Here is a 25,757-nt window from a genome sequence, read left to right on the forward strand (position 1 = left end):
CCAGGGGAGGGATGGGCCACGAGTGAGTATCCCAAGTGAAAAGATAAGGATGGGGGCTTCCTGTGGAAAGTTGTGGGTGTATTTCCAGTTGAGGGTGGGGGTGTGAATAGTTGTCACCAGTGGTAGGATGGAGTGTGAGTGGGTCAAAAAAGTGGGAGTAGAAGCCTCCAGTGAAGAAAAGATGTGGACTTGTTTCCAATTGAGAATTAAAATAAGAGTGGCAGTCACCAGTACAGGAGTTCACCATGACTGGATATTTCCAGAGGAGACCTGTGGATGAGGGTCTTCAGTGAAAGGATGAGTATCTAGGCAGCACAACTCAGACTGACTGTAGGACCCTCAAATGGATAGAGAATAAAATTGACATTGGCTCATATTTCTATGGTTATACAAAGTACTTTTCTACAGCCATCTGAGGTACAGGATGTTTCCATTTTGCAATTAAGGGAACTGAGGCTCAGATTAAGTAATCTTTCTAAAATCATGTAAATTTTGAGTTGTGTATGTGTGTGGGGGGGGAGGCGATAGCTGTAATGAACTCAAGTCTCTGGTCTCATCAGACTTCAAATCCCTATCTATTTTGTTCATATCATGAGTCTTTCCCCCTTCCCAGCTAACTGTCCAATAGGAGTTATTGACAGTTAACTGAGGGTCTTTCCCCCGCCCCAGATTCATTCATTCATTTAAATTTTTTTGGCTTAGGTGAAAGAGGAGATCCTTTGCCTACCCTTAATCACTGAATGGGTGTGGCCTCAATCACACTGAAACCTGTTGAAGACCTGAGCTCCAAAAGACCAATCAATGTCTCCCATTTCATTCAGTGCCATCCCCAGTCATCTGAATCTATATTTGGACCCAGATGGCCAGAGGGGAAAGCGAGGCAGGTGGCCTTGAATAATCCTCCCTCGTTTAAATCCAATTTCACTTGCATGTCGGGAGACCATCTCCCTGATGTCATGGTCCTCTTTGAGAACAAAAGACCAATAACAACCTCTGTGAGTAAAGCTGGCCAGGAATTGGTCAGTTAGAAGACTTTCTTCCTCCCTTTCCCCTCTCCCACTCCCTCCCCGTTCCTTTTTTTCTTTATCCCTCTTTTCCTTCTCTCTCCTTCCTTTAGTTCCTCCCTCCCTTCTTTCCACATAGAGTATCAAACTCTTGCCTACAGATGCTCTTAAAAGCAATTTTTTTCTTTCTTTTGCACTTCTGAGGGGTAACTGGCTAACTCTCTTCAAGACCAGGCCTTAAACCAAAACCAATCTGATTCCAATTGGCCATCAATAGATCCTAGGATAAGCCCCATGTGGTCATTGTTTGTGTCCTGATTGACTCAATGAATGTAAATAACAATCCTTTCAGTATTGACTAAGAAACTCCGAGGATCTTCCCCTCCCAGATTACTCCATTTATTCATTCATTTATTTATTTATTTATTTATTTTTTGCTTGTTTTCTGGACGAGCTGGAAGAGGAGCTTCTTTGTTTCTTTTGCTACCTCACCTTAATCACTGAATGGGTGCGACTTCAGTCAAATTGAGACTTAGGGAAGATCTCACTCAGCTTAAGACTAAGCTCTCCCATTACATCCAGAGCTATCTGGCTACTGGATCCAGGTGGTTCTGGAGGGGAAAGTGAGGCCGGTGACTTCGCCCCGCCCATCCAATTCACTTGCATGTTGCGGCATCGCCTCCCTGACAAACAACAGCAAGAGCTGGCATTCATATAGGGCTTTAAGGTTTGCCTCCCTCCCTCCCCCCCAAAAAAATCATTTTATCTCAGCGAGTGTTTGCTCCTTCCAGCAGTAATAACCAAACCCTCCCTGTAAGATGGGTATTAATATTTTTCTTTTTACCGTTGAGGAAACTGAGGCCCAAAGGCATTTAAGTCGCCCAACATTAAATGTCAGATGGAACTGGAATGCCTGGGCAGGTCTTTGCAGTCTCCCGGAATTCCGTCTTGTTAAGCCCTTTATTTTGGGACCTAGCCAGTGTCGGAACTGTAACCTCCGCAGCCCAGTCCCGACCACACTCACAGCCCACCTTCTCAAGCAGATTAGCCGGAGCTAGGGGGGATTTTAGGTGCAAAGAGGAAGCGGAGGTGAACTGGGGAGAAGCATGGAGCACCTCGCAGCTTTCCAGGGGGGAAGGAGGCCTTTACAACCTCAGGTTTTCTTAGAAGATTTGGGGTCTTGATTCCAAGGGCAGCCCTCTGCGAGAGCGGGAGGTGAGCCTAAACCCAGATGTGGGCGTCTAGGGAAGGAGCTGGACCCGCCTCCTGGAGCGCAGCCCCGGCGCCCGAGGACTCGTGAGAAGGGCTGGCGGGGAGAAGCCCCCAGGCAGAGGTGGGATGGGGCGGGGCTGCCCCTCTGCCCCGCCCCCAGACCCGGGCACACCCGAGGGCAGCGACCCTAGCGCTTTGGCCGGTCTGGGAGGAGGCTCCGGGGCGCAGCGTACCACTACAGGGGCGGCCCCGGATCACATGGGCGGAGGCACCTCCCGGAGCTCCGGGCGGGCTCTCCCTAGAGCCGACGAGCCGCGGCGGCGGACAGAGCCACAGCTGGCCCCTCTTCGCTCAACTTGCGCACCGCGTCTTGTACCAGGGGGACTGGCGGCCCCGGCTGCTGGAGCCGCTCAGGTGAGGACAGCCCGGCCCGTACAGGTTAGGTGCCAGCACCTGCGCCTTCCCGTTGTTCCTCCGAGGTTCCCTGGGCCTCCTTTTCAGTGTCTCCAGCCTTCTAACCCCCGCCGCGTCTCCGGTCTTCTGGTCCCCTGTCTCTCCTCTCCTGAACCCTTCCTGGCTGCGCCCTCCCGCGCCCTGTCTGCCACCCAAACCCATCTACCCTCTCCAACACTTGTCCCCACTCCTGTCCCCATTGTCCCCCTCCTTTCCCATTTACCTTCTGTTGGCCCCGTTTCCCTTTCCTGATCCCATCTCTCCTCTTTTGTTCCCCATTTCAGCCCCCGACGCTCTCCCTTGCCCTTCTTTCCTCCTCCCTCCCCCGCCCTCTTCTCTCCATTCCTGTTCTCCTTCCCCCGCCCTCATTTTTCATCCCGGGATTCCATCTCCCTTCTGCAGCCCCCTGACTTCGCTGGCCGTTCTCCCCATCCTTAGCCTCCTCACTCCTCCTCTTCCCCTTTCCCTCCGCACCGCAGCCCCTTGTTGCCCTATTCTTGGGTGTATAGAAGCCTCCATCCTCCTCCAACCACCCAGTTCCAACTTGCCAGGTACTTTGGCCCCAGGACTAGGGAAGTCATCCCAAGTGGGGAAAGCAGGGAGGGTGAACGGCTACAGAGTCAAGGAGCCAGAGTCCACTCAGCTCAAAGGTCTAACTGAGGGCCTTTCCTGAATCTCACGACTGCCTTAAGAGCGCTGGCATAATGCGGCTGACTGGCTTTAGATCCTTGGCAAGATGTGGGGCGGAGATGAAGTGAGCTGGAAAAGTCAGAAAGGCAGGGAGCCTTGAGAAATGTGCTTGGGACTATGTGGAGGGGTGCTGGTAGGAGAGGAAGTGGAGAGAAAACTTCTTTTTGTAAGAAAAGACTATAGGGAGGATTTTTTCTTGGGTATCTTATATCACTGTTCTCAAAAATAAGCTGGGCAAGCCAGGGTTCAGGGGGCAAATTAGGGGGGCAGGGTGGCACTGCTCTCTCTTTTTGTCCAGCCCTTTTTCTAGCAGGCGCCTAGAAGGAAGGGTGCCCAGAACCTATCTGGGTGGATATCGAAAAGAGTGTTACCTCAGACTGGCACAGAGATTTCCTGCCCAATCCCAGCTTGGGGACTGAAGACTCAGGAAAGTCTCTGAAGGGCAGGACTGCTGGAAAAGTTTCCTTGTCCAATGAAAGGGAAGAGGAAGGAAAGGATGCCCATCCCTTGTCCTGCCAGCCACCACCCCACAGCACCCAGAACCCCACTGGCAGGCTCTCTGATTCCGGGTGCAGGTTGCTTCCCACAGCTCTGCTAGCTCTAAGCATTCTTGGTATGTCCAAGGACTAAACAGGGCTTTTTTTTTTTTTTTTTTTTTTTAAACCGTAGCATAGCTTCAGTAAGAAAGCCTCCCCCTTTCCTGAGGGTGACATGGGTGGGGAGGTGCTGGAGACCACATTCTGTTCCTCTGAGACAGGCTGGCCCTTCAGCACTCGGACACCATCAGTGCTCGTGCACAGTCCCACCCAGCTGAGTGGAGGGCTCCACAGAAAGTACGCCGTGGCGCTTGCCTGAGCCTGCACAGGCACATCCTTTTTGACCTTTTAGGTCTTCTTTCCCCCAATTCTGGGCTCTCTCACCACGTCTTCCTCTTCCCCTACCTCTTGAAGCCTGGGAGTGGCAGGAGGAAATAGGTTCTGTTGTGGCTTTTCGAGACCAGAAGCCAGATGCTTGACATGACAGCTCTGCATGAGGAGGCTCTGAAGCAGAGAGGGGAAACCGTGGTGTTTCCCACCATTCTTCTGAGACCCGCCAGCCCACTAATCTTGGACAGCTGATTTCCTGGGAGCCTCTAGTTCTTAGGATACCAGGAGGAGAAAATTCAATTACCTCCTGCCAGGGAGGGGGGAAGTGAAACTGTTTCTCTGCAGTGGGTTTAGTCACTTCCTCTCCCCTTATCCCACAACCTCTGTGAGATTGTTCCCTGTGGCCGGACCATTGCTGTTACCTCCCCCAGTTCGCATCTTGCTTCTTTCTTTCCTGTCTTAGACATGGCACTGACTGTGGACGTCATAGGGCCTGCGCCCTGGGGCTTCCGAATCACAGGGGGCCGAGATTTCCACATGCCCATCGTGGTGTCCAAGGTAAGGAAGGGGCAAGAGTTGGGGACAGACCGGCCCAAGATCAAATGAAATGCTCTGAGTACAGTGCTTGGCCGGCTCTAAAGTTTTATGTAAAGGTTAGGTATTATTAACGAGGACATTATCCACTTCCCCTCTCACTCTTAACTACTCACCTCCTTTATTTTAATGCATATCTGGGAATGACTGAGGGGGAGGGATGCTATTGCTATGGGAATCAAGATTGCGTGTGTGTGTGTGTGTGTGTGTGTGTGTGTGTGTGTGTGTTGGTCCAGGCTACCCGGAAATTACCCGTGTCTAACTATAGGGCCTGTTCCTCTCCCTCTCCTCCTAATCATTGGTAATCATCTGGGAGTGATTATTACAGTGAGAGGCCTAGGAATCAGGGCTCCTTAGTGCCATCCTCCCTCCCTTCCTCGCTCCCCATTTGGGGGCCAGGGAGAACGGCCCTGTTTGCAAGTTATCTGAGGAACGATTGGCCAAAACGATAACTGTGCCTGAAATTTCACCTTTAGAGATTAGGGCCTTGGGGGCTTTGAAGGATTTTTCCTGTGGGAGCCCGCAATGGATATGTAACCATCCCTTATCAGCTGAGGTTTATATGTGGGAGCGGGAGTGGAGGATTTCTTGAAGATCAGCTGAGAACCAGGTCTTAGGAAAGAGGACATAGGTGAGATGTTGTGAAAGGATAAGAAGCTTGGGATGCCGGATGGGAGATGGGGGCACATTTTTGCCATTTGGAAGGGAGCAGGAATGCCTCTGTGTGCCAAACAGAGCACTTCTGACCCCTGGCTCCCCATCCTCTGAAGGTGACTGAGCGAGGGAAAGCTGAAGCTGCCGATCTCCGGCCTGGGGACGTCATTGTGGCCATCAACGGGGAGAATGCAGGAAGTATGCTTCATGCCGAGGCCCAGAGCAAGATCAAACTGAGCCCGTCCCCGCTGCGGCTGCAGCTGGACAGGTACTTTATGGGCCCCTAATGATGGGTGTCCTCCTCTTACTCAAGTACCATTGGCAGGTCCCCAGGGAAGGCTTGGAGAGGATTAGTCCCCAGGAGAGATCCTAGGCCCAGGCGGGACTGGAATCCTGGGCCCAGGCGAGACTGGGAGCCAGTCCTTGGTCAGAGAGTGAAGGAGGTCGGGAAGCCGGGGGCACCTGGCCTCCCGGTGGCTCCCTGGAAGGGGTGCTCCCGATCTAGGTGTGCAGCTGTGGGCAGGGCAGGGCGGGTTGGCATGAGGCACCTGGTTGCCCAGGTTTGACTGGTTCCTAGGAGTGTGCAGGGCGTGAGCATGGGTGGAACATGTGGGCTCCTGGGGGTGAGGGGGAAGCAGCTGTGGTTGGTCTCTTGAACTGGAGCCCCTGAGATGGAGCAGGAGCACCTTAGGCCGGGGTGGCACACCTGAATTGCAGATGTTTTACTCCCCACACTAACCGCCCATTTTATCTTCACCCCTTTGCTCCCCTCTTCCCCAGACTTTGTGTTCCAAGTTCAAGGCAGAGTGGGGAGAGTGGGGTGAGCCTGAAGGCAAGGGTTATGGGGGAAACAGGTGGCTCTCTGGGGCTGGGTGTTCTGATGACTCAGAGACCGGGAATGTACAGACATCCCCAAGCCAGGAGATACCTCTGGGAGGAGCTCCCCGGGCCTGAGTCATGGTCTCCCTTACATATCTCCTTTTGGGGAGACCCCAGGCCTGCCCCTCTGTGCCTCCGCCTCTCCCATCTGGGGGAGCCTTGGTCCCCTGAGGCAAGGTTGCCATTGGGTGGCCCAGTCTGATGGACGGGATGCGCTTCTGTTGCCATCCTTGGCTCCCCAGCCACTCCTTCATGCCTTTCTGGGCTGTGAGTGTTTACAGAAGTGGTTCCTGAGGACGGGAAGGGCCTCATGGCATCTGGGAATAGGACCAAAATCCACAGCAGGCAACAGGCCGAAAAGCGGAGGGGGAGTCGAGAACATGATCTAGCCTCTCCCTCCAGCCCCCTCTAGGATTGGTGAGACTGCAGCCAAGTCCCTCAGGACTGCAATGCAACACCTGGCAGGTCGGGGCCTCTGTGGCAAGTTCCCCCTTTCTTGCTGAACGCAATCTTCTGCCCTTGTGACCCATTTCCCCCCGTCCTCTGTCTTGGGGCTCACTTCTGGGATGCAGAAACTCGTGAGCAGAAAAAGAACAGGGAAAGATCCTGTGTGGGCCTAGTGCCCTGAACCCCCCCTTTCCTGATTCTCTCTTCTCCCCCTTCTCTTAAGTGGCTGAAGACTAGAATGTGGAGTGGTAAATGAGGTTTCTTTTAACGTTCCCACAGAGCGGCCAGACATTTAAGAATTTATGTGGTGGTGCTTAGGACAGGCAGTGGTGGGAGAGGAGGGGTCACCTCCTTCCTCCTCCCACCTCTTCCTAGTCTCCTCTCGGACACCCCACCCCCACCCCTTATCCTTGGCCGGGCTCCGGGCCTCTTAATGACTTCCAGTTTTCAGTTCAAAACCAGTTCCTAAGGCCAGGGAAGGATGTAGAAGGGGTGTCCAGAAGAGGGATCTGAAGTAAAGGAAGTGGGATTATCTAGTGGTGGGCACTGCCCTCATACTGGGAAGCGTTGGAGACCTCACCAACTGCTTTTGCGTCCATATAGAGGCAGCCAGGTGGTATCGGAATCAGGAAGGAGGCCAGAGTTTAAACCCTGGGTGATTCTGGGAAAGTCACTTGTCCTTTGCCTGCCTCAGTTTCCTCAGTTGTAAAAGGGGAATAATAATAGCCTCTACTTCCTAGGGTTGTTGTAAAGATCAAAAAGTGCTTTGCAAGTCATAAAGCCTGCTGTAAATGCTAGCTATTATCATAGAGATTACATTGTCTTATGTGACCCTCTGAATCGGTCCATGAGCTTCACAGGATGGGTTGGTTCTGTGGAAAGCTTACTCCTTTGAAATCCCACTCCTGAGACTTGGGACTTGGTCATACCATGACCAAGAAATCCAGAAATCAGGTGAAATCTTCTGTTTAGAACAGGTTGTACATTGGAGGGGAAGGAAAGATCCTTGACCAGGGAGGGGAAAGACCTGGCTTCTTCCCATTCGGTCACTGACTGGCTGTGGCCTTGGTCTCAGTTTTCTCATCCATAAAAGCATAAGTGGGGATTTCAAATTCAACCACATTTGTTCAGCCCCAAGCAACCTTGAAGATCCTACGGGACAGAAAAAAAGACAGATGCAAAATTCTCTTCTTGCTTTCAAAAAGCTTACTGAGCCAGCTAAGTGTGACAGTGCAGAGGGGAAGAATCAAATGAGGGGACACCGTGTGAAGTGGTGGAAAGGGCACGGTGTAGGAAATAAGAGGGTTTCGATCTCAGCTCCTCTGCATGAGCTTGAGCGCAGCATTTCATTGTTTTGAATCTCAGCTTCCTCATCTGCAAAAGGAAGGGGTTGAACTTAACCTCTGAGGTCCCCTTCCAGCTCTAGATGTGTGACCTTTGAGAGCCCCTCTGGGGGCAGCTAGTAGAGTCAGGAATCTTACTGGCCATGGGACTCTGACGAGTCAATCAACTCAGATTGCTTAAAAAAAAAAAAAAAGTACCAAAGCCCCACCACCTCGAGCTCCTCTCCACCATCCGCTCCATTCTCCCCCCATTCTCCAGGTCTCAGTCATCTCCTGGCCAAACCAATGGTGGAAGTTCTCTGGAGCTGGCTTCCTGTTTCCAGGTGAGACTCCCCATCCCCGACCTGTCCATAGAACCTTGTTCCCTGGAACGCTTCTTCCCTCACGTCATCTCTTGTCCCCTCAGATCCCCGTGAGGACCAGAACTGACAGCCAGACCTCAGTAAGATCCTCTTACTCCAGCCCAGCTTCCCTCAGCCCTCCGCCATCCCGAAGTTCGTTTTCCACCCCTCCCCCAGCCAGCTCCCACTCCCTGCCAGGAGAGGTGGTGAACAACAGCAGGTGAGAGGTGGGATTTGGGGACACCTGGGTCCAGTTTCACGTTTACCTGGCTGGAAACCTCTGTTGTCTCAGTCCCCTCTCTCTAGCCCCTTCTCCCATAATTCTTACAGGGGGTATGGGGGGCTGTCGTCCTTACTTAACCCCTGCCTGCGATAAGAGAACCAGCGTAACGTTTCTCCTTTTCCGTTTCAGTTTCCAGAGCTTGTCGTATTCCCCAGCTAATGTCTCTGTAGAACACCTGAACTCTGGGGGCCATCTTAGCAGCCGGCAGGTGAGAAGCAGATGGGGATGGGCAGGAAAAAAAGAGTCGGGGGCTGCCTCAGGGCCGGGACCCTGAGAGCCGGGGTAATTCTCTGGGGAAGACAGGGATGTTCTCCTGCTGCTACACTGTCTCCTAGAGACAGCTGCTCTCTTCTCAGGTGCAGGGATGGTTACCCTTCCCCAGCAGTTTTGCCCCCACGGGACTGGTTTCTCTGGTGCCAGTGCTGTTCAGTACCTCCCCTCGGTTTCTCTCAATTCCCGAAAGCCTCAGCCCCCACGCTTGCTGGCTTCCTCCCGCCTTTTGTGTTTCTCTTGGGCTGAGAATGAAATAGTTTTGCTGCTGTTGTTGGGATGCTTCCCTTTTGGCTCCCACTCCATCCCCTGAGAAATTCCTCCTCTGTTCCAAGTTGTATCCCCCTCCTCTTCCCAGTACTCCCCACCCCCTGCTGCAAGGCTTGCTCTTCCTCATTTTTACCCTGCTTCCCTATTTTTCAGTAGTTTAGACAGTTGCTGGCATCCTCCTGTCCCTCCTGGGCTGCGGCCATGTTCTGGTTCTATATTTGCTCCTCACATATGCATTCCTTCCATTCACCTCTCCCACCGCCTTACTTTTGCCCGGTCTTGGCCTAAGTCCCCTTAAGTGGAGGGCAGGGGTGCTGTTGGGATGGACCCCAGCTGTTGGGGGCGAGACATATAGGATCCAGATGCTGCCGCGTGGGGTGGCGTCTGATGCCGGCCCGAGAGATGGCCTCCCACGGGGCAGGGGCTTCTGGAAGGGGGAAGGTAGGGCAGGAGCCCTCCGCTTTGTGAGGAAAGTTTGGCCAAATGGTTGTTTGCCGACTATCCTCCTGCTTCATGGTGGGTAAAGGCGGGCCATCTCTTTTCCAGGTTTTTATATTAAGTTTAGTAGAGGTTCAACAAGATCTCATAATAGGAAATCAAGAAAGACTTCATGGAAGTTGTGGGACTTAATCCAAGCCTTGAAAGCCAAGTGAAAAGAAGTAGCAAGACATTTTGGATTCGGGTGGTGGAAAGTATGAGGGGAGCGCAAGAATATAGGTGGCAGTGAAGCTTATGGATTGGGAGGTGGTGAGCAAGTCAGTCTGGGAGGTCCTGTTGTTAGGGAGAGGTGGTAGATTCTATGGAGAGGGCTATTCCAGACAGGTCATGAGATTCTAGGAGACACCTCTGCTTCCTTCCCTTCCATCTAAGCTGCTGCTGGAATCGGGGAGGGGGGGAGGGGTCCTAGAAAAGCTTCAACCAAGATGAGTTGTCCAGAGCTTTGTCCCAAAACAACAAATTTAGAAGATAACACTTGCAGTTTTGTTTTTTTTAAAAGCAATATAGCAACTAGTTACCAAAATAATTAGTAAAAATAGATCTATGATGGTGGGCTGGGGTAAACATCTCTCCTGTCCCATCCTGCTTTTCAGCACCGCATCGGAATTTGTATATTGGGGGTGTGGTTCCCTCTGCCCCGTAGGGCAATTTCCTATCTGCTCTCTCCATGCATAGTTTGTGGTAGCGTAGTGGATTTGAGGGCTGGGCTCGGAATCAGGAAGACTTGAATTAAAATCCTGCTCCAGATACTTACCAGCCCTGTGGCTCTGGTCAAGCTCTATCTGTACACCTCAGTTTCCTAACCTATAAAATGGGAATAATAATTGCACCTGCCTTCCAGGGTTGTTGTGAGGATCAAATGAAATATTTGTAAAGTACTTTGTGAATGTAAAGTATTGAGTGAATGCTAGCATTTATCATTTTAAAATATTTTCAAATTTATATATATTTAAATATTTTCTTTTTAAATTTTGAGTTCCAAATTCCCTTCTTCCTTCTCAACCCCTCCATTAACCACCGAGAAAGTAAGCATTATGTTATGTTATAGTACTTAACCCTTAATACTAATAAATAATTGGTATTGTGCTAGTTAAGGCTCTGGGTCCCAGGGTTTTACAAAGAACAAGTTTCTAAAGTTAAAATCTTTCTTGTAATTCTACTTGAATTTGGGAGAAAAGAGTGGTAAGGTATTTCTATGGAAGAAATTCTGCTATGTTATACCAGAGAGTTGCAGTTGAGTCTCAGCTATGTTACTAACTTCCCAAGTAACCTTTTTTTTGGGGGGAAAAGGAGGGAAGCAAGGCAATTTAGCATAAGTGATTTACAGTAGCTAGTTAAGTGTCTGAGGCTGAATTTGAACTCAGATCCTCCTGGCTTCAGGGCTCATTCTCTATCTCACAGCACCAAGTAGCTGCCTTCCAATATAATCTTGAAGAAATCCCTTTCTTGTTTTGAGGTTTGTTGCCTTATTTGGAAATTGAGGACCAGGACTATATCTCTAAAGGAACTTCCATTTATGCTTCTAGACACTCAATTTATTTTTTTTTAATAACAGCTTTTTATTTTCAAAATATATGCAAAGATAGTTTTCAACATTCACTCTTGCAAAAACTTGTTCCAAATTTTTTCTTGCTTCCTTCCTTCAACCTTCTTCCCCAGACAGCAAGTAATCCAATATGTATTAAACATGTGCAATTCTTTTATACATGTTTCCACATTTATCATGCTACATGAGAAAAATCAGATAAAAAGGGGAAAAATGAGAAAACAAAAAGCAAGCAAACAACAAAAAAGATAAAAATACTGTGTTGTAATCCACATTTCAGCCCCCTTAATCCTCACTCTAGATACAGTTGGCTCTCCCCATCACAAGTCTATTGAAATTGACCTGAATTACCTCATTGTTGAAAAAAGCCATGAGACCCTCAATTTATTGGGATAATTTGGGTGGGCAGCTAAGATACCATCAAGAACTTGTTGGTATCCTTATCCTATACCCACCTGTTGAAACCCTGCTTCTGTTTTAGCATCACATATATCCCGGCTCAGAAAGACCAACAAGTAGGAAGCCAAATAGTTTTCTTATAGGTGCTGTGGATGAAGTAAAATAGGAGGAAAGGGAAGAAAATAAACATTTATTAAGCATCTGCTATGTGTCAGACACTGTGCTAATAATTTTAAAAATATTATCTTGTTTTATCCTCACAACAACCCTGGGAGGGAGTGGCTGTTATCATCCCCATTTCACAAGGAAATCGAGGCAGTGAGAAGTTAAGTGATTTGCCTAAATAGCAGATATCCCAAGCTGGATTTGAAATTTGATCTTCCTGATTTCACCTCTACCTAGCAGATTCAAAATTGTTAAATTTTAGTTGTAAAAGAGATCCCAGAAGATCATGGATTTGGAGACAGGAGGAGCCTTAGGGCTCCAATGGAATCTCCCTCCTTCTATTTTACAAAGAAAGACATTGAGGCAGCCAGAAGTTAAAATAAAATTGAATTTGAACTCGGGCCTTCCCAACTCCAGGTTCACAACATCCCACTGCCTCAAGTCACCTTGAGTCTAACTTGGTTGTACAGGAATCCCAGGCTACAGAGGCCTTGTCAATTGTGACCTTGACCAAAGCCGTCTGAAGGGCTGACTTGAAGCATTACTTTTCCCTTTTTGCCTAACTCCTCCCAAATCACGCAGGTTGAAAGCCCAAAATGTCTTTATTTACTTCCAGGAAATTTGTTTTTTTGTCTCTCACTGTTCTCCTTAGCAATACCATCAGAGTCTCCTTTTTCAAACCCTGCCCTATCCCTTCAAGTCCCTTGAAGTCTTGCCTCATTGCCCCGGTCCTACCCAATTTTTATCTTTTTTCTTCAATAAGAACTGTCATTTACACGATGATTTATAATTTGTGAAAATGATCTCAGTTTTTCATTCAACAACCTTATGAAGTTAAGTACTATAGGCATTATTATCTCCATTTTACAGACAAGGAAACAGACCAGAACAGCTAAATATATTCCACAGGTGTATTTTTTTCTGTGACATTATACCACCTCTACAGATAGCCAGATCCTTGTCTTGGCTTTTTCCCTAGAGAACCTGAGAAACTTCCTGATAGGTTAGCAGCCTTAAAACAATTGCGGTACCAAGGAGTTATCACTCCAGGATTCTCACCTGCTTCTGAGAGGCAACTTATGGCCATGAACGAGCCTTGGCTTAGGCTCTTTTGCCAACTAGCTTTGTGATAATTATCTCTGAAAAAATTGGGCTGGGAAAAACTAGGCAACACAGTAAAAAGAGCTCTGGTCTTGGAGCCGAGGAACCTGGGTTCAGATTTACTAACTGTGTGACCCTAATTGCCTCAAAAAAAAAAAAAAAAAAGGACTTGGACAAGGTGGTCTCTTCTAGCTTTGACCTTCTAGGACATGGATAGTAGTTGACGCCTCCTCTTCTGGTTTCACAGGGGATGAGCAGTACTGAAGTGTTCCACAGCCTGTGGAATAAACCTGAACTACAGATAGTATAAGGGAGACCACTGCCCCAGGCCTTGGATAGATCTTCCATTCAGGTAGACTGTAGGGTGTTAAGCATTCATCCTCAGTAAGCATCCTGACACAGACCTAGTTCTGAGATCAGAGATCCTAGCTTCCAAACTTGCCTCTAAAAGCTCACTCCCTCGGTAACTCTAGGTGAGACATTTCTTCAGTTCTCCAGGTTTCATTTTTCTCAGCTTTAAAATGAGAGAGGTAGCTCGGGGCTCCAAACTCCCTTCTGGCTTGAGAACAAAAGTGAGGGGTCTTTTAGGAGCTATCAGCAGTACATAGAAAGAGTCTAGAACTGAAAGTCAGGAAGTCTGTGTAGAGTCATTGTGAGTGGAAGGAAGGAGGAAAGAAAGGGAAAGGGAAGAGAAAAAAGGAAGAAATAAGGGAGGAAAATAAGAAAGATAGAAGAGAGAAGAAAGTAGGGAGGGAGGAAAGGAAGGAGGAAGGAAGGGAAAGAGGACAAGGAGGGAAAGAAGGAAGGAAAGAGGGAAATAAAGGGAGAGAGGGGAAAAAGGTAGAGGAGAGAAGGAAGTAGGGAGAGGAAGAAAAGAGGGAAGGAGGGAGGAAAGAAAGGAAAGGAAAAAGGGAGGGAAAGAAAGAAGGGAAAAGGGAAGAAAGGGAGCGATGGGAGGAAGGAGAGAAGAAGGGAAGAAGAGAAGGAAGAAGGAAAATGAGTGAAAAGAGAAAGGGAGGGAAGGAAAGAAAAAGGGAAGAAGGGAGAGAGCGAGGGAAAGGAGGAAATAGGTATTAAATACTTGCTATCTGCCAGGCCCTGGGTTAAGGCCTTTATGTTTGATCTTCACAACACCCCTGGGAGGGAAGTATATTATCTCCATTTTACAGCCAAGGAAACTGAGGCAGATTGAGGTTAAATGATTTGCCCAGTCACACATTCAGTAAATGTCAGGAGGATTTGAAAAACCTTTCAGACTCCGCACTCAGTATTCTCTCGGCTGCTCCCCCAGCTCGTTTTCCTTATCTGGACCTCGGTTCGTCCTCTGCCTGAGGCCCCCTTGAGCTCGGCTGCCGAGTCTCCCTTCACCTGGAGAGCGGTGGTTTCCTTGGTCAGCGAGAAAGACGTGCCCTCTAGTGTTTAGCAGGAGAAGGAGCTGGCTGAACAGGAGAAAGGGGTGTGTTCTGCCCTGGCTGACCCATCCTCTTCCTGCTCCTCCCTCACCTCCTTCTTCTTTTCTTCCTCCAGGCTGGGCTTGGTCGAGCTGGCGACTCTGCTGTCTGGGTGCTGCCGCCTTCCCCGGGGGGGTTCCGAGGCTCCCAGTCTGCTAGCCCCAAACGATCCTCCAGCCCCAAGCGCAGGTAGGGGGATGAGCCTGGGGGGTGCCGTGTCTGGGGCCAAGGGGCTGAAGCTGGGCCTGGAAGCAGCCACCAGCTGGGAGAGGGAGGCTGGAGCCTCGGGCCCTGGGGGGGGGGGGGGGGGGGGGGGGTTGCGAGGCGGGGAGCAGGCTCTCCTCCCCAGCCACCATTCCAGTTGTCAGGCCTTGGCCTCCCATCCCTTTCACTCCTGTTTCTGCCCTACCTCCATCACTTCTTGACATAAGCCCTCCTCTGATTCCCGTTACTTCTCCGCAGTGTGGACTTTGGAGGGGGAGGGCCTTATCTAGAAGAAGATTCTGAGGTCTTCAAGATGTTACAGGAGAATCTCGAGGCTCGGACCGCCCCTAGACAGTCCAGTTCCTTCAGGATGCTGCAGGAGGCACTGGAGGCCGAGGAGAGAGGTAAGGGCCTAGCGAGCCACGATCTGGGGAGGGGGATTGGCCCCTGGTGCCAGAGGTGCACAGGGCCCTTTCTGCTAGCCTAGGGCAGTGTCGGGGGGATGTCTACCATCCAATCCGCATCTCAGCGGCCCCTGCCTTCAGATCACTCCTTTCCCTTCCTCGCTGAGTTGGTACCAGGCTCAGTTTTTCTCTCCCCAGCTCTTGCCCTCCTCCCAGGGGACTCCATGTACATACTGACTCTTTCTCGACCACCCCGACAGCTCAGTTTCTCAGCCTTCTCCTTCCTGTGAGTTCCTGCCCTTGTTTTTGTCATCCCCCAAACGGGGCCCATAGGCCCCAGAGGGGAGAGGGCTCCTGGTGATTTTGTGCAGCCCTTAAATCTGACTCTTCTTTTAGTCTCTGACCCCTTATAATATATAACATAATGATTTCACTCTGTGAAGCTTCAGCCTTCCATGGCACTGCCATCTGCTTCCCTCGTCCCTGCACACGAGCTACTTAAAGGAGGTGGAGAGAATCACACAATTGTTGATTGGATTCGCTACAGATTTCCTCAGCCGGGCCTTTGCCGCTCCAAGGCAACCCTATCACACATGCTTCAACAACTCATTTCTCCAAATCTTTTCATCCCTTCTCAAGCCCACCATGACGCCCAATTCCTCCCATCTTCTCAACTGAGAATCTTGCCTCGTATTTTACTTGAAACCATTTGCCATGAAGTCCCTGTTTTCTCCAGCTCATCCCTCACGTGCCTTCTGTGACCCATCTCAGCCTTTATCAAGGCTAGCCTCTATCTGCACCAGGGATCCCTTCTCCTCCAACAGATTCTCCCCTCACGTTCTTGTCTTTGGTCTCTGTCCCCTCTGTCTGTAAACATGCCCATGATGTCTCCCCCAACCTCAAAACCTCCTCGTTTGATTCTTTTAATTATTGTCCTGTTTCTCCTCATGGCCAGATTGCTTGAAAAGGCCTTCACTTTCATTCTGCTTAACCCTTTACAACCCAGCTTCTAATCTCATCATTCTGCTGAAATTGCTCTCTTCAAAGTTACTTGAGATCTCTTTACTGCCAAATCCAGTGGCCTTTTCTCAGTCCTCATTCTCCTTTTCTTCTCTGAAGTTCTTCACCCTAGCAATCACCCTCTTCCCTTTGATGTTCCCTTCTCTCTAAGTTTTCAGGACACCATCTCTCCTGGTTCTCCTCCTACCTAACAGACTACTCCTCTGTCTCTCTTCTGAATCCTCATCCAAGTCATGCTCTCTAGCTGTCCCAGAGACTTTTCTTTTTTTTTTCCTCTCTGTACCATACTTGATCTAATCTGCTTCCAAAGATTTAATTATGATCTCTATGCTAGTAATTCTTTCTTAAATAATTTCATTTTTCAAAGTACATGCAGATAGTTTTAAACATTTATCCTTGCAAAACCTTATGTTCCAAATTTTTCTTTGTCTCTCTGCACCTTCCTTCTTGCCTAGACAGCAAGTAATCTAATATAGATTAAACATGTGCAGTTCTTCTAAACATAGTTCCACATATATCATGTTGCTATGATAGTGATTCTTAAATCTACCTTTCCTGCTTTAACATCTCACTGACCTTCAATCTCTTGTCTTCAACTGCCTCTCAGACACTTCAAACTAGGTATTCAATAGACAGCTCAAGTTCACTATGTTCAAAACTAAACTCATTATCTTTCTCCCTTAAACCTCCCCTCCTTCCTACCTTCACTGTTAGTATAAAGCATTATCACCTCAGGCTAATATCCTAGGAATCATCTTGGACCCTTTCCTAGTTCTCATTTCCCCCATCCCATATCCAATTTATTGCTTGTCAATTTAACCTTTGAAAGATCTTTCAAATTCCCCTTTCTCTCCTCATTCTGATGCAGACCCTAATTAATTCATACTTGGATTACTGAGAGAGCGTGCTAGTGAGTCTGCCTGCTTCAGGTTTTTCCTTGTTCCAATCCATCCCCATTCAACCACTAACTGATTTTCCTAAAGTGCAGGTCCAGCCATGCCACTTCTTCAATAAATTATATTGCCTAGTGCCCTATTGCCTCTAGGATCAAATACAAAATCCTTTGTTGTACAAAGCTCTTTATAATCTAGCTCTTTCCCCTTCAAATCTTCTTACACTTTACTCTTAGACACATAATTTTTGTCCCAGTGACACTGGCCTTCTGGCTCTTGCACAATCAACACATTCCAATTCTTAGCTCTGGGAATTTCCTCTGGTTCTCCATGTCTGGAATGCTCACCCTTCTTATCTTTATCTACTGGCTTCTATAGCTTCCTTTAAGTCCTAACTAAAATCCAGCCTTCCGCAGGGAACATTTCCCAACCTTTCTAAATCCTTTTGCCTTCCTCTGTTAATTGTTTCCAATTTATTCCATAGATAACCTTGTTTGAACATTTTGTGTCCTTTTGTATCACTAGCACTCAGTACAGTTCCTGGCATTAGATCTTTAATGAATATTTATTGACTGATGGATTTCTGATCATACTAATATGTAATTCTGATAATAGTAACAATAATGATGATGATAATAATAGTATCATTTGTATAGCAAGGGGTTTATATAGCAGGGGGTAAGTGACTTGCCCAGGATCACACTGCTACTAAGTATCTGAGACTGGATTTGAACTTAGTTCTTTCTTCCTGGCTTCAGATCCAGAACTCTTACCATCTAGTTTCCTATAACTGATTGTATGATCCTGGGCAAGTATTTAAGTTCTTAGTATTTTGGGCAACTCTTAAAGAGCATCCTGTAACAATATAAACACAGGATGTTCCTCTATAATTTGGAATCTTGTTTGCAAGATAGAGTAACTCCTTCCCTTTCCTCCAAATTAACTGTACGTGCTAAGTGCTAAATGAGGGCTCCAGATAGTTATAAGATGTCAAGGGTATAGGAGTTTGCTTTGGGTTAGGAGATCAGGGGAGAGTCAAGGAGTAGCAGCACTGGAGGAGAAGGCATCCAGCTGATGATCATGTCAAAAGCTAAAGGCAAGAAGTAGGGATGTTTTTTAAGCAAATCCAGGGAACAGGGAGTTGGTGGGTCTGTTCAGGGTGGAGGGTAACACGTAAAGAACAGTAGAATATGCCTGTGATGGGATTGTAGAGACATTCAGAAGGCTACGTGGAGCAGTTAAGCTAAGGTAGTACACTGGGGGAGGGGACAGGAAGGGGAAATTCTCTGTGCAGAAGACGAGGATGGTGCTTTGTTGTCTGTAGATGGCACTTCTGCTTATGTGCCCAGCTCGCTGAGTCCGTTGGCTTCCCGGCCAGCTGGTACTGCCCAGACCACACCACCCAGACTTCACATCTGTGAGAAATGCAACACCAACATCACGTGAGTGTGCCTGCTGGGAGAGTGGAAGGGGGGACCTGGATGGTGGTCCTGGGGTAGGGCAGACACTCATCTCTGAGACTCTTAAAAACTGGCATTGATGTCCCCTGTCTTGGAACTTGAGGTTATTTTGAGACACCCAGGTTTTAGCCCTAAAAATGTCCATTCTGAGGGAATATCTTTATTACTTATCTTCCTCTTTTTTCCTTCCTCCTTTTCTCCATCTCCTTCAGGGGGTCAGTCAGTCAGCAATGTCAAGCCCTGGGAACCAAAGAAGGGAGTAATTAGCTCATAATCTCCAGGAGTCTAACAGGGGAGATAATAAATAGGTACATAAGTGAATACAAACAAGCTGTAAATAGTAAATGGTAACCTTAGTGGCCTGCAGCTGGGGAAACTCAGAAAGGCCTCCCAGAGAAGGAGCATTGAGCCAGTTCTTGAAGGAAGCCAGGAATTCTAAGAAATGGCCATGAGGAAGGAGACCAGTTCCAGGCATGAAGTGTTAATACAGAACATGGAGATAAGAGGTGGTGGAGGAGTCCAGTGGCCTGGATCAAAGGATCTGTGGAGGAAGTCAAGAAGACTGGAAGGGAGAAAGGGACCAGGTTTGGAAGAGCTTTGAGTCCTGGGGGGAATAGGGAGCCACTAGCATTTGAGCAAGTGTATGATGTGGTCAGACCTGCACTTTAGGGGCTGAGTGGATGGTGTGTGGAGGCCTCTGGGAGAGTCAGAAAGCTTTTTGTGAGGAGATGGCACTTGAGCTGAGTTTCCAAGGAAACCAGAAATTGCTTCTAAGAGTGAATGTTTTATAAGCACGAGGGACTGGAAAACTGCAGAGATAAGAGATGGAGCATCATGTATGAGTGACAGCAAGAAATCCATTTTAGTTGGACATAATGGATAGAAATAATGTACAAGAAGTCTGCGTACATAGATCTGGGGCCATGTTGGCTTTAACAGGCAAACTGAGGGAATAATAGGTGTGAACATAATTTGAATAGTATGAATCCATAGAGCTTTATTTCTTTTCTTCAAAGGTCTTTATTTCTGAATTCTTTCTCCCCTCCCTCAGAAGACTTCTCACAGCTATTCCTTTCTACTGTGCTCTCTGTCCTCTTTTATGTTCTTCTCAAATGGGGTAGAAAGTGGATTCAGTAATCAGGAGAACCATCGCAGTCTCTACCTCAAGCTCTGCTTAACCCTTTTGGGGAGGAGGACTCATTTCTCTGACGTCTCAGGATCACTAGGGGGTATGTGGGTGTGTGCCAGGGGGTATGTTTGTTTTGGGGGCAGGGTTTGTATTCCTCGGTGGATCACGGTAATATTGCCAATTGTCCTAGAAAGTTTTGGAGAGGAAAGCAATGATCAATTTTGAGATCTGTCAGCAGATATGGGTTTCCCAGTTGTGTACCACTGCTATAAAGGAACCAGGTCTCAAGTCTTTCCCTCGGTAATTTTTTTTGCTCCCCTTCTTCCCCTTCTTATTGTTAGATTGGTCCCTAAAAGACTAGGATCCTAGCACGTCACCCTCGTCCGGTTTACTGCCTCCTACCTAGTTGGTGTTACTGGTTAGTAACACTTCCTCCCTCCCCCTGCAGGAACCAGGCTGTACGGATACAGGATGGGCGGTATCGACACCCTGGCTGCTATACCTGTTTGGACTGTGGGCTAAATCTGAAGATGCGGGGCCACTTCTGGGTGGGTGATGAGTTGTTTTGTGAGAAACATGCCCGGCAGCGCTACTCGGCTCTTCATCCCCTCAGCTCCCACTCCTGAAGGGCCCTCCCGGATCTCTTTCCTCTCCCCCCACTCCCAGACCTTTCATCTGAGGAACTCTGCTGGGGGTCTTTGCCAATGGGAAGCTTGTATGGAAGAGGAGGTGGTGGGTAGTGGGATCCTTGGGAGCTCAGTTTGGGGACTATTTCAAGGATGGAATATTTTTCTTTTCTGCCAGGCCCTCTGCCTCCAGGTGCAGGCGATGAGGGCAAGCTCTTAGGCCCCATTTAGAGATATCAAAGGTGGTTTTTCCTTTTCAAGGTGGGGACCATGTCACAGGGTGAGTGGGCTGTGCACCAGTTGCTGAGCTCTTGGTCACACATAGGGTGAGGGCTGAGTGGGGTACAGTGCAAGGCAAAAATGATTTGCTTTGAAAGCCATTGCGTGTAAAGATATGGAAATATATATATATACATGTATAAATAAAGTAGATGATACTGCATCTCCCTCTTGGCCCTCTTCCCTCCCAGTAGTTTGATTCCAGGCTTTAAAACTACAAGGAAAGGGTTCCTTAGTACAAACAGGTTTCCTTCTGAACTCAGGCAGGCGTGAGTGCTGGGTGACTTGTAGAGAGAAGGGTCCTCGGAGTGGGGTGGGGTAAGTCTGGAGGGTCTGCAGACAAACTATGCTGGCTCCGGTTTTGCATTCGGTGAACCAGGTTCAGGGTATATATCAATTACCATTAATAGTCTGAAAAATAACACATCTTCCCTTAATACTTTGAAGTTTACAACTTCCCTGTAAGATTCGTAGTTCAAGGCTTGCTTTTATTTTACAAATGGGAATGAGGCTCAGACATGCTTGTAGCCTTGGCAATAAGTAAATGGAAGACCTGGAATTGAATCCCGTATCTCCTGACTCCACATCAAGTGTTTTTGCCACTCTGCCATATGGTTTCAATCTGGCATAAAGTGCTCTGCCTGCAATCTTGTAAACTGTAGTGAAGACTGGCTATACCATAGGTTGTCTGTGTATGAGTATGTATGCATACATGTATATTATCCATATCTCTGTCTATCCATTTGTTCATTTGTACCTTTAAGTAAATGGGCAGCTAAGGGGCACGGTGGACAGAGCCCTGGGCTTGGAATCAGGAAGACTCATTTTTGTGAGTTTTGTGAGTTCAAACGTGCCTCAGCTTTTCATCTGTAAAATGAGTGAAAGAAAGAAATGGCAAACCATTCCAGTCTCTTTGCCAAGAAGATCCCAAATGGGATCCACAAGAGCTGAATATGACTGAAACAACTGTACAAACTTTTAAGTGAAAGATAAACTGAGATTGCTAGTCTTGGCTTGTTGATTTACAAGCTGCATATATAAGCTTTAACATATAATTGTACGCACAACAAAGATTTAGCACATATAAGCTTAACATGTAACACATACTCTGTAAGAGAGAAAATTCAGTGCAGCCAATTCGGAGCTGTATAAAGTGCAGGAAGTATAATTGGTTGGAATTTATTTAAAAAAAAAAAACCAGAAAAAAATTTCCCCATTTTCTTTTTTTCCTTCCATTATTTAATGTTTTATCTTTCCCCAGTTACTTTTATTTTTCCCCATTTACTCCATTTTATTCCTATACAGAAGCAGAGCTGTGATGAAACCATAGTCTGAGGAGAATTTCTGTTCTAGACTCTGGTATGAGCTATTTGCTTGGAATTGTGTAGACTACTGGTCCAGAATCGGATTTACTCCATTAGAAACACTATGTCATATGCTGTGGTGACACAAGCTAATAACTACTCTAGCCTTGGCCTAAGGTAGCTGATAGGCAGGAGTTAAGTACCTTGAAAATAAGGCCCACCTTGAATCTTCAGGTAGCAGGATAGAGCTCTTTTCAGAGGGTAACCCCAATCCCAGTATTCAGATTTGGGGCCAAGACTGGTCTGATTTGTAAGTTCATTAAGGCTAATAATAGCTTATTTGACCCTTTCATTATTTACTCAAAGATATTATAATCTAGATGGACAATACATATGATCATAGATTTAGAAGTGAAAGAAACCTAGACTTCAGAAATACTTTGATCCACCCGCTCTTTTTTTTTTTAAAGAAGGAACTTAATTAAATTTTTTTTTCAATTAACAAGCATTTATATTTTCTCCCTCCCATTTGTCCTCCCATTGAGAAAGAATGAAAAACAACCTCCTTGTAACAAATATGCATAATCAAGCAAAATAGGGGCATTTGACTAGGTCCAAAAATGTGTCTGTCTTTCTACATAATTAGCCTGTTGGCTCTGTTAGGAGTGAGGTTGGTATTCATTGGTCCTCTGGATTCTTATTTGCTTATTTTATTGGTTAGAGTCCTCAAGACTCAAAATTTTTCATTTTTTGCATCTTTATTTTAGAATAAATCATTCTTCTGGCCTTGTCTGGCTTGCTTCACTTTGCATCAGTTTATACAAGTTTTTTTCTAAAACAATTCCTTTCATCATTTCTTATAGCAGTTGTATCCTGTTCCATTCCTAAAACATAACATATATAACCATCCCCCAATTTTCAGACAACCTCTTAGCTCTTAGTACTTTGCCATCTCAAAAAAAAAAGCTAATATAAATATTTTTGTAAGCAATACATACTTTTGTACATATGTATTTTGTGCATAATATTTTGTACATCCTCCTTCATTTTTTGGAATGTTGGCTTAGTAGTGGTCTTGCTGAGTCAAAGGATCTGTACAGTTTAGTGACTTGAGGACATAGTTCCAAATTAGTTTTCAGAATGGCTGGACCAGTTCCCAGCTCTACCAACAGCGCTTCAATGTGTCCTTTCCTGTTACTCCTCCCAAAGTTTGTCATTTTCCATTTTTTTTCTTTTGGTCCAAAGGAGGAAATTGAAGGCCAGAGAGATTCTGTAATTTGCTTAAGATCACACAGAGATTAAGGAAAAATGGAAGTCAGATACAGGTTCTAGTGCTTGCAACTACATCTTGAACTATAGGTTCTGCTGAGAGGAATCTCAAGGTCTCACTCTGATTTTAAACAGCACCTGGGGCTTGGAAGCAGCAGCCGGCAGCCCTGCCCTGATCAGGTGGGGCTGTCAGCAGACATCACAGCAGAGACCTCCCAGGTGCTTGGGATGACTGAGAGGTAACTGGCATGGGAAGGGGGGGCTTCCTTTTGGGTAGACATGGTTCTCTTTCCAGGATTACCTCTTCTTCCTTCCTTCCTAAGCTCTCATCACCACTGGGCCCTATTTTTTCCTCCCCTTTCTGCTGATAGGGGTCAAGGGATGGTAGCTACAACATGGATTTAGATTTATTTACTAGGCCCAAGCTTCTCCCATCCAACTGTTGTCCCAGACTAACTAATTCTGGATTAGTAGGACTAGAGCTAGAAAGAAGGAGCCCCAAGGGGTTCGGCCAGGGCTAGCAGGGCCCCCTTTCTGGCTGGAGTCTAGGGGTGATGGTGGTGGCGTTTTTCCCAGGCTGCCTGCATGGACTGCTGGCACCAATGTCAACTCTTTGTGGGGAATTTTCTTGTTCTTTGTTGAACTCATGCTTGAGTTTTACCTTTATATAAACGTATTGTGATTTCTTTCATTGGTTGAATTTGAATCTGTAACCCGGTTGGTTCAAAGCTGGTTTGTGGTACTTCTTACTAGTATGATCTAGGGACAAATCATTTAATTTCCTCGGACCTCAATTTCCTTATCTGTAAAATGAAAGGGTTGGTCGAGATCGGGGTTTCTTTAACTTTTCCCACTTGAAACCCTTGTTTAATTTTTTTATTTTAATAAATTTTATTGTTTTATTTTCTGGTTATACATATACATTCGTTTAAAAATACACATTTCTTTATGAATCACATTGGAAGAGAATCAGAACAAAAAGGAAAAACGATAAGAGGAAAAAAAAAAACAGAAAAAAAGGGGAAAAAATGAACATCATATGTATTGATTTACGTTGTCTCTAACTTGCAATCCAAGAAATTTTTATGTGACCCCAGGCATATAGGTATATAAAATAGGTATAGAAATCAAATATTTACTGATAATAAATCATAATTTTGCAAACTTCACATTCAATTAGGAGACCCCCCCATGGGATCAAGAACCACAGTTTAAGAAGCTAGGTTGTAGATGACTTCTAAGGCTTCCAGCTCAAAACTGACCTCGAGGTTTCAGAAATGCTTACCTCTCCCCACCTGGTGGCAGATTAGTATATGGTGGGAAAGAAGGAAAAGTTTGTCTAATCATTTAACAAGTGCATAATAACAATTGAAGCTTTTATGTTGCTTCACAGATTACAAAATCCTTCTACTATATCCTTGGGAGGTAGGTACTAGTCTTATTTAACGGATGACTTTAGGGAAGTTAAATGATTTTTCCATGGTTTCACAGCTAGTAGTTATCAAAGGAAGGGCAGAAGTCCTAGTCTCTTGCCTCTTTTCTCTCCATTGCCTACAGAATAAAGTCTCAATGTCTTATTCTGATATTTAAAGCCTCAGAGAATCTGGTCTCAGTCATGATTACTGGTTTAGGGGTAGCAGGACCTTTAAGAGGCCACCTAGCTTAAGTCCTTCATTTCACAGGTGAAGATGTTGAGGTCTAGAGAAGGTGAATGATGGAGATCTGGGAAGCCAGGTCCTCAGCCTGCTTTGCCAGGTATCATAGAAATACAACAAAAACCCTAACCTCAAAGAATCTTACAGATTTATATAGGAGAAAGACACATGATAAGAGATATGATATAAGGAAAAGTGAAATCCTCTAAAAGGAGAGTTATTGGCAAAGTGTACTGAGGATGGAGAACTCTTTTTTACCTGGAATTTGGGAGGTGACCTCAGTGCTCATTCAATGTAGCCCTATCGTTTACTTTTTTTCCAAATAAAAGATAAGTTTTGAACATTCATTTTTATAAGACTTTGTGTTTTATTTTTTCCCTTCCTTCCTTTATCTTCCCCTCCCCAAGATAGCAAGCAATCTGATATAGGTTATACATGTATAATTCTTTTAAATAGTTCCATATTTGTCATGTTATACAAGAAAAAATAAAAGAAAAAACCATGAGAGAGAAAAAAATAAACAAAACAAAAGGTGATAGTATGTTTCAATCCATGTTTAGTCTCTAGTTTGGATGCAGATGGCATTTTCCATCACAAATCTATTGGATTCAATAGATCGCTATTGCTGAGAACAACTAAGATCATAATTGGTCATCACGTAATCTTGCTGTTACTGTGTACAGTGTTGTCTTGGTTCTGTTCACTTCATTGAGCATCAGTTCATGTAGGTCTTTTCAGACTTTTCTGAAATCGGCCTGCTTGTCATATTCACATACCATAACTTATTCATCTATTCCCCAATTGATGTTAGCTCTGTCATTTTACAAATAAACTAAGGCAGGAAAAGGGAAATGTCTTGTCCATGGCAGTACAAATACTAAGTAACAAAGCTGGGATTTGAACCCAGCTCTTTGATTTTAACATACATGCTCAAGTAAATTTTTTGTATTTTTTCCTCCCTTTTTTCCTTCCCTCATCCCAAGAACTTCTCATAGAATTGTAAAGCTAGTAAAACTTTATCCTAGTACTCACCACCTAGCAAGTACAT

General features: G+C 46.4%; 1 protein-coding gene across 4 annotated transcripts; it reads left to right on the plus strand.

The window, feature by feature from the left end:
* On the plus strand, positions 1 to 25,056 carry PDLIM2 (PDZ and LIM domain 2). 4 transcript variants are annotated; one of them, XM_031950879.1, is made up of 10 exons: positions 1 to 22; positions 4,689 to 4,783; positions 5,590 to 5,741; positions 8,402 to 8,465; positions 8,549 to 8,703; positions 8,896 to 8,974; positions 14,543 to 14,655; positions 14,929 to 15,074; positions 18,312 to 18,429; positions 20,025 to 25,056. In XM_031950879.1, the coding sequence occupies exons 2-10, from the start codon at positions 4,691 to 4,693 to the stop codon at positions 20,200 to 20,202; spliced, it is 1,098 nt and encodes a 365-aa protein (XP_031806739.1). In that variant the 5' UTR covers positions 1 to 22; positions 4,689 to 4,690; the 3' UTR covers positions 20,203 to 25,056. The 4 variants fall into 4 exon arrangements, with proteins under 4 accessions (XP_031806739.1, XP_031806741.1, XP_031806740.1 ...); XM_031950881.1 differs by lacking the exon at positions 1 to 22 and adding an exon at positions 2,304 to 2,654; XM_031950880.1 differs by lacking the exon at positions 1 to 22 and adding an exon at positions 2,304 to 2,630.
* The last annotated feature ends 701 nt before the right edge of the window (positions 25,057 to 25,757 follow it).

The sequence above is a fragment of the Sarcophilus harrisii genome, chromosome 2, assembly GCF_902635505.1.
Source record: "Sarcophilus harrisii chromosome 2, mSarHar1.11, whole genome shotgun sequence".
Lineage (NCBI taxonomy): Eukaryota > Metazoa > Chordata > Mammalia > Dasyuromorphia > Dasyuridae > Sarcophilus > Sarcophilus harrisii.

Excerpts from the sequence above, each read along its gene's own strand:
- PDLIM2 (XM_031950879.1), top strand. The coding sequence starts at position 4,691 with ATGGCACTGACTGTGGACGTCATAGGGCCTGCGCCCTGGGGCTTCCGA. Across the intron at positions 8,975-14,542 it reads GCCATCTTAGCAGCCGGCAG|GCTGGGCTTGGTCGAGCTGG; the intron begins GTGAGAAGCAGA and ends TTCTTCCTCCAG. Across the intron at positions 14,656-14,928 it reads TCCTCCAGCCCCAAGCGCAG|TGTGGACTTTGGAGGGGGAG; the intron begins GTAGGGGGATGA and ends ACTTCTCCGCAG.